At 42.2% G+C, this 8,108-nt stretch overlaps 2 protein-coding genes across 2 annotated transcripts in view; one reads left to right on the top strand and one right to left on the bottom strand.

The window, feature by feature from the left end:
- Positions 1–2,497: 2,497 nt before the first annotated feature.
- rgs4 (regulator of G protein signaling 4) lies at positions 2,498–7,071 on the top strand. The gene is made up of 5 exons (XM_028403206.1): positions 2,498–2,623; positions 2,811–2,918; positions 3,995–4,059; positions 5,111–5,274; positions 5,363–7,071. Exons 1-5 carry the CDS (start codon positions 2,580–2,582, stop codon positions 5,606–5,608), a joined length of 627 nt encoding a protein of 208 aa, XP_028259007.1. The 5' UTR covers positions 2,498–2,579; the 3' UTR covers positions 5,609–7,071.
- Positions 6,684–8,108, bottom strand: part of LOC114434192 (regulator of G-protein signaling 5-like) — a 25,267-nt gene continuing 23,842 nt past the window's right edge. Inside the window, exon 6 of the transcript XR_003670472.1 lies at positions 6,684–6,698. The gene's annotated coding sequence lies outside the window, so the exon portion shown is untranslated. The remainder of the gene's footprint in view (positions 6,699–8,108) is intronic.

Raw genomic sequence — 8,108 nt, 5'->3', positions numbered from 1 at the left:
GTAAGCAGTGGGTAATCCAGCGTATGAGTCTATAGTGACCCAGTTCGGGGCCAGTTGAGGTTTATTTGATTCATTTTGGTGGAGATGCAGCTATGGTCTCACCTGCTCGTGGCTCAGATGTGGCACATGGATATGAAGTGCACTTGAGTGCTGTCATTCCACTCCATATGTGGGCCAGATAAGAGCTCTGGAATGAGCCAGTGAATAACATACATACTAATGTTCCTCTCTGAGACACCAGAGGATTCGTTTGTTGCCCCCCCCCCCCCTCAACAATCAGAGGGTGGAGCCGGACTCAAGGCAACTGATAATTTGTCTCAATAATAATTAAGTGTTGTGTCACTACAGGGCTGCTGCTATGGAGATTAGAGGAAGCAGACCAGGAAGTATCACTAACTAGATGTTGCTTGCGTCTACAATTCACAATCATGGCTGCAAACCAAAACACACAATAAAACACATGTGCCTTTACAACGACACACACAAGACAAGTCGCAATACGCCGGAACAGCTACGTCACGCTGGTCACCGAGGTTTCTGTTTGATCCGTGGATTCGCCACGGTGAAATTGTCACAGATAGCAGCCGGCAGTGATTGAATTGTGTGTGTTCTGTGATATATCTGTGATTGTGCACTAACAGTGAATCCAGTACAGGAAAGATCTGATGTCTACAAATATCTGCAAAGTATTTTGTTGTATTATAAATATTGGCAAAGATCCAATATTCTGCAGCAGGTGCCGAGTGTGTAAACTAGGACGTTAAATATGCAAATCAGTGACAGAAATGTGATGTGTGCTGATGTGTGTGTCACGTCGGACCTGCAGTGAAATCTGTGTGAGCATTCTTCTGCGTTTGTGCATAAAAGAACTGACCAGCAGTTTAAATTCATCACACGAAACGTTCAAGCTGTGCAGGCCGCCGACCGCCGCTGTTATGTTTCAGCGGTGATTACAGCCAGCACTCTGTGTTTAATTCTCTGATTGGCAGTCACTCCTTCACAGATCATTCCAGGGCTTTCTTTTTAATAATGCATTTCAACATGATGGCTGAGTCCTGTGCCTTTGTCTGTCCTCTATCACCACATGCCCTGCTTTCTCTTTACGTGATGATCACAGTAAACTATACCTACAAAAACCAAAACAGCGACCATAAGCAGCTCACCGCTCTGTCTGCATCCGTTAAAAATGACTTGGAGCGAGTTGCTCCACCTGTTTCTGTGATGAGATGAGTGATGAGATAAGTGATGTTTGGGGGGCTGCAGAGGAGGTTCAGATCCACAAAATTCAGCCATCTGCACGTCCGGACATTCGATTTGCCTCTAAATGTTTCTGGCAGCAGATAAAAGAAGGTCACTATTGATTGTAGAGCTCTGTAGCTGTTTCATCTTTGACTGAGTTAATTGTTGTTTTTATACCTGATTGGAACTGGCTGCGTTTCTGGGATAAGATCATATTTATTGTGGGATGTTTGCCATCTGTGTGAGGAAAATATATGAGCATAAAAGTATTTGTATTAAAACCAAACTAATATTAGCAAATGTAGAAATGAAATAATAAAAAAAACACATGAAAGATATCGACATACAAACAATAAAATGAAGCTCCCTGTTCTTGCTTATTCGTGGGATGGAGCAGAGGATCTTAGAGTCCATGAGGGATTTTAAAAGCTTCGCACTCTGGTTTCAATCTGTTACTAGTTTTACAAACAATCTTTAAAATCAATCCTAAGTGAATTCCAGAAAATAAGCAATTAAAAGCATCCACTGATGGAGGAATCTGTTACTGTACGACCGAGAAACTCCAGATTTTCCACTTTCTTATCTTTACTGTAAACATGACGTTCATTACGTGACCTGCAACATGGGGACACTTAGTGTTTCAGGGAAGTAGGCTGTCCTCTGTCCATAACGCACAGAGTGAAGCAACACAGAGCGAGGTGTCTGTGAAGGGGCAGCAGGAGGAACAGATGTTTTTGGACACTGAGAAATGATGAAGTGATTTTTGGACGTTGTATTAGTAGTTAGTAGTGTTTCCCTGGAGCGTACGCTGAGACACAAAGGAGAAAAGTGGAAACACACGCAGAACGTACAGTATAGTAACTAGGACACAAACATCTTGTGCTTCTCCTCGCCGCTGGGCCCACCAATAAAAACCAATGACAGCAAAGCACACAGATGTGTGACAGGATCCATGCCTGGATCTTATTTCCACTTCAGCTCTCAGGGTTTTTTTTTTTTTTCTTCTTCCACAGTGCGATGACATCAGTCCCTTAAAACGCCTGAAGCGCCTCAGTGAAAAACACCTTTTGTTTTGGTTCCATACAGTCCCATCTGCTGTAAGTCACCCCCACCCGCCTCCTTCCTCTCCCTCCCTCTGTCTCTCCCTCCCTCTCTCTCTCTCTCTTTCTGTGATCTGATTGGCTGCTTTCCTTGTCCATGCATTTTTGGGGTATAAAACCACTGCTGAGTGCTGTAGACAGGCTCAGCCTGCAGTCAGATTCTGCTACAAACAAACTCTGCTGTGTGTTTTTTTTCTTCTCTGTGTCATTTACAACAACTTTGGATCTTTAACCCCCATCATGTGTAAAGGACTTGCAACCCTCCCTGCGACATGCCTGAAAAGGTAAGCCATACAAATCCTCAGTCTTCTCAACAACAGCTACTTTGATACTTTGTATGTTTAACCCAGTAAAGTGGCTTGAAAGCAGTAATATACTATGTAAACATTAACACAGCAGATCTTCATACAAGCATGCAGGAATGAAACCTTGTAATAATCCCTCACTGTCCTGTCGCTGGTTTCTCCACAGCGCCAAAGACATCAAGCACAAAATAAGCTTCTTACTCCAGAAGCCTGAACCACAGGCAGCGGATCAGAAGCCGCTGAAGGAGAAAACTGCTGCCGCTGCTGCAAAGAGGTCAGAGGAACACTCCAGAATATATTTGATTAGGCTCCAAGAGCTACAGATTTGATAAATTCATGCCTGATATTTATGTTATGTATGGAAGAAATGAGGAGTGAAAATGAAATGGTGATGGGTTTGATTTAGACCCGCCTGCACCTGTGGACCTTCAGTATAGAAGATGAAGAGGAGAGAGATGTGATGCACTTACACTAATAACATTTGATTCAATAAGTCATATTCCGTTAAATTGGTTCCGGTTGCTCTCCATCTCACTGTGCACAGCAGGTGTTGGCTTCATGAGCTATAATTACCTCTGCATATATTAAAGTGAAATGAGCACAGGTCTTACATTATTTCTTGAATTTCTGGTTCTGATTGTTGAAGTTGAATTCTTACTAGAGTTCTTCTTAACATGGTTTGCATTGATCTGAACTTTGACCCCTCATTGATAATCTTTTAAATTCTCTGCTGCGTCAATAACAAGTCATTTAGCTGGTGTATAGGTGAGTGGATGATTGTCTTTGGGCTTTGTTTTTAGGATGCCATTTATATGTTTGGATACATCTTTTAAAATAATCTTGATATTTTACCAGTTTAGTTTCATCAGCTGCTGGTCACAGATTAAATTTTATTTTAATCTGTGTTTAATCTTAAACTTTATTCATGTTTCTGCTGGATTGTGTCTTGTTCATTTTTTTGTAGAATCTGTGCAAAAGGTTGATTTTTATTGTTCACTGTATCAACAAGGAAGAAAGTATTGATCGATCTCCTTAGTGCTGTTGTTTCTTGGTATTGAGCGCTCTCCTCCTCCTCCTCTTTGCAATGCTGTATGTGCAGATTAGATTATTGATTGGTTAATTGATGCAGCTGGGATGCTGTTCACAAGAAAATGGTTCTCTAAAAATAATACCATTTTTTTATATGAGATGAGGGGAAGCAGCTTTAGCTCATTACCTCATTAATGGTGGAAATAGTTTAATAAGGCTGAAAGGAAACTGAAATCACGTTTTGTTTGTCTCTTCCTGTCACAGCACGTGCGGCTCTGACTAAACAGCCCCTCTCTCTCTCTCTTTGTCTGTGTTATAAAGGGTCCCTACTGCCGCTGAGGTGGAGAAGTGGAAGGAGTCTTTCAGCCATGTGATGAGCACAGACAGTAAGTGTTGCATTAAATCCTAACACCTCAACCTGGAATAAAACATCACACATGTCATTGTGGACTTATTAGTTCTCAGCAGAAGGCACCTCAGGGATTAAAGAAGAATGATGATGATTATTCTCCTGTGACTCCATGCCGCTGTGTTCATGGGAATGTTATTAGATGAGGCCTTGACCTTCACATTCCTCGCTAACGGCTGCCAGTAAAATAAAAATAAAATAAAATGTTTTCCTCAGATTCTGCTGCACGGTTTAAAAGTTGTAAACATGGCGGATTGTGTGTCAGGACTGCTAATTATGCAGCGTCACTCCTCACATCCTTTGACACATCAGCGCTGGGATCAGGAGGGGAAGTTGAAGAGACTCTGCTGCTAAATTATACATTCTCATGCTCTGGTTTTCTGCTACGTGTCACGAGACACAACTGGAAGGGCCCCTTAGGGCGAGCTGACCGAGTGTCAAGTGTGTGTAAGTGTGTGTGTGTGTGTGAGCTCTCTGAGAGTTACACTGTGTGCACCAAAAAAAGAAAGAGCAACGGCCTTGCAGGAAAGCAGAAAGAGTTCTGACCCGCTCCGATCCATGACCTCCGACATGTCTTCCCGGCTAAATCTGTCAGCTCTCATTGGTCCAGTCTGTGCTTGTTTACGGTATCATGACCTCACTGGTCCCCTTTAATCTGTGCTCTCAGTCATCTGCAGTTTAATATGATTTAAACAAGCGAGTTATATAAAGATTCACCTCCTGAACAGGGAAAGTATCTATGAAAACCAAAACTGGACTCATTATAGGAGCCACCCTGACGTGGCAGCTAAAGGATCTGCAGTGTTTTCGCATTCTTAGCTTAGCTGGCTTCCCATTGTGCCAACACTCCTGTTGCCCGTTCAGTACCAGGCTAAAACATCTGGATCGCCCCCTGGCAGCTGTCTGCAGTATAGGTCATAAAGGCTGCCTCCTCCATGTTAGCGCGAGGTTAGCATTCGGCTAGTTATCACATGTCACAGGTATAGTCACTCTTGTATATTAACAGGATTATTCTTTTTCTTTGTTAGCGGGTCGCACGGTTTTCACCAACTTCTTGAAGTCCGAGTTCAGCGAGGAAAACATTAACTTTTGGATCGCTTGTGAGGAATACAAGAAAACTGCTCCCTCCAAACTTCCCGGCAGAGCCAAGCAGATCTTCCAGCAGTATGTGGAGTCAGACGCTCTGAATGAGGTACTGACTTCTGTATGAAAACAACTGTTAAAGAAACAACAAAGTGACGCAGAATCTATGAAACTAACTGTGACGTGTGTCGTTTCAGGTAAACCTCGACTCAGTAACAAGAGAGGATACGAAGCAGAACATGGAGAACGCCTGCCCGTCGTGCTTCGACGTGGCTCAGAAGATGATCTACACTCTAATGGAGAAAGACTCCTACAGGCGTTTCCTCAAATCCAAACTGCTCCAAGATTTGTGTCAGACGGAGTCCGGCAGCGCTGAAGGGAAGAAAGAGAAGAAGAGCTGTGACTGTGCCGACAACGGGCAGGAGTTAGCGGGCGGCGCCTAAACGGGAAGGAAGAGGGAAGGCGAGGAAGAGGGAAGGCGAGGTAGACTGAATGTGATGTGCCAAACAATATTAAGTGGTGGGTGTCTAAAGGTGTCATTTTCGTGAGTATATCCTGGAGACATGTGCACACTTTCCATTTCTGCTTTCACCATTAGGCTGATGGTCACATATCAGAACTAAGAGCAGTCTGGAGACATTTTTTTACTTCCTGTCACTTTTTGGGTGCATCAGTCACTGCAATATCTCCATGGAAACAGCACACTCATGGCATGAAGAGAATGTTTTAAACATATAGATCAAAAAAGGAAGTCCAAGGTTTCCCTTAAAGCATATTTTCATGGGAACTCCAGATGCTATAGATATTAAAGCATTTACATTTTTACAGCTTTTCCATTTTTTTCAGCTTCAGAAATCCAGCAGATCTACTAAAAACCTGCTGGATTTTTGTTACATCACTGATGGCTTGCTAGTTTCGCTATAGAGTGTAGTTTTTGTTTGTTTTTTTGTACAAAATATTTTTATTTCAGTCACGTACAATAAGCTATGATTAGGAAGTATTTTTCATCATGGTGCATTGGACTACCGGTGGAATTAATTTCAAAATGTTTCTGTTAATGGGGGGAGCAAGTTTTTAGACCTTTGTGGTCTTTAGATGGCTGAAGGATGGACAAAGATAAATAGTTACACAATGTTTTGTTGTTGGTGCCACCTGCCTGTTACATGCCGTTACACCAACAACACGCACTTCATCGTTTCTTAGTGGGCAAAATAAACTTTAGTTTTAAAGTTCTGAGGTCGTTATTTTTTTCTTGTACAGATCAGTGAAAAGGCGGCGAACATGATCTGTGCCCAAAGTCGTGACCTGGTTTTATTTATACTCACAACAGAAACACTCAAAAACTACCTCCATGAATCACACCTACACCTTCAAACAGCCCCGCTGCAGCTGTCAGTGCAGGGAACACCACACACTGTTTGATTTTGAAAATAAGTGACCTGTCAGTATTACAGTGTTTATGTATTTTTACCACCTCATCACAGCAGACGAATGACGTTCACGTCTGTTCAGAAACCTGGTGTGTGTGTGTGTCTTTTAAAAGCTTAATTGTGCCATGACCTGGCTTTGCTGTATAAACACGCTGACAGGATCTCTGCACTCTGATGGCGCCCTCTGCTTCTTGTGGCATGCTTTATTCTTGGTAGCAGCAGTGATTCTTTTTGTTGCATGTAGCTACAAGCAGATGAAAGGAGTGACGGCTGAACCTTCCCCTGCTCCATTTAAATGCTTATTATTGTAAACTGTGCGGGGGTCATTAGTGACGTGTCCATGTTGTAGTCAGTGCAATGTTAAACTGTGATGGATACACTCTGAAGATATTTATTATGCATATGATGCATCCGTCTTATTTATGTCATTTACTGTATATGACAATTCATTAATAAAATGATGTATTGTGTCACTTCTTATTGGTTTTATTACGTATAATGTAACTTGTATGGTATCTTATACATGAAAAGTGTCTATACGTGTTGTACAGAAACCCAGAGCAGGCAGTTAATGTTACGGTGATGAAGAAAAAAAAAACAGGAAGGAACCTCGAGCAGGACCAGACTCATATGGGGGTTGGGGGATTGGCACTGCTGAAGTGTGGAAACATGTTTACTGTTTCATCTCGGAAGCTGTCATCCCTCACACTCACAGCAGGGCAGCGAACATCACACCATGATGCTGCTACAGGGCAGACAACAAAAGATTTAAAACTGAGCCAAAGCAGAAAAAATGTGTGATAAATGTTCGACCGTGATGAATCCAGCTAAACTCCTGGTTAACCCAAATACAGGCAAAGATGGAGAGCAGGAGTGAAGCTTCCTGTTGGTCCCATAAGGAGGCCACACCCTTAATAATGCTAAATTAATTCTTTCTTTAACAATCAACCCTGGTGGAGGCCACATCTGCACAACATCCATGAAAGTCACTTACATGCTGTTTTCTAGACGTGGTAACAAAAAATATGGTCATACTGAGATTACATTACACTACATTACATTACATTACACACATTACAAAAAATGTGCACAAGATAGCACTGTTGTTGCATCATTTAGTTTGACTTCCATGATGACAACAACTCCAACAGAAAGATAAACACCACATGTTACAGCCAGACTACGACTGTCAATCAATCTCATGGCGCCACAGTTGGACGTTGAATCAGATCACCGATATCGATACAATTTCTCTGCTGGTGACCTTTAATTCATGCATTTCATTGGAATCCATTCGAAAGTTGTTGAGACATTTCAGTCTTAATTGTATAAGACAACCTTCATCATCATTATCCTCATCATTTTTTTTTATTTAGATACTTTAGTAATCCCAGAGGGAAATTGTTTAAGGCTGCTGCCAAGCAGTGTCATACAATGACTAGCAAGGCGCGCCATAGGCTAGGGTGAAGTGTCTTGCCCAAGGACACACAACAATGACTTAGATCAAACCACC

Source organism: Parambassis ranga, chromosome 4 (genome assembly GCF_900634625.1).
Source record: "Parambassis ranga chromosome 4, fParRan2.1, whole genome shotgun sequence".
Classification (NCBI taxonomy): Eukaryota; Metazoa; Chordata; class Actinopteri; family Ambassidae; genus Parambassis; species Parambassis ranga.
The sequence above is the reverse complement of the archived record's forward strand: the minus strand, read 5'-3'. Positions and strand labels throughout refer to the sequence as shown.

Excerpts from the sequence above, each read along its gene's own strand:
- rgs4 (XM_028403206.1), top strand. The coding sequence starts at position 2,580 with ATGTGTAAAGGACTTGCAACCCTCCCTGCGACATGCCTGAAAAG. Across the intron at positions 4,060-5,110 it reads CCATGTGATGAGCACAGACA|CGGGTCGCACGGTTTTCACC; the intron begins GTAAGTGTTGCA and ends TTTCTTTGTTAG. Across the intron at positions 5,275-5,362 it reads AGTCAGACGCTCTGAATGAG|GTAAACCTCGACTCAGTAAC; the intron begins GTACTGACTTCT and ends GTGTCGTTTCAG.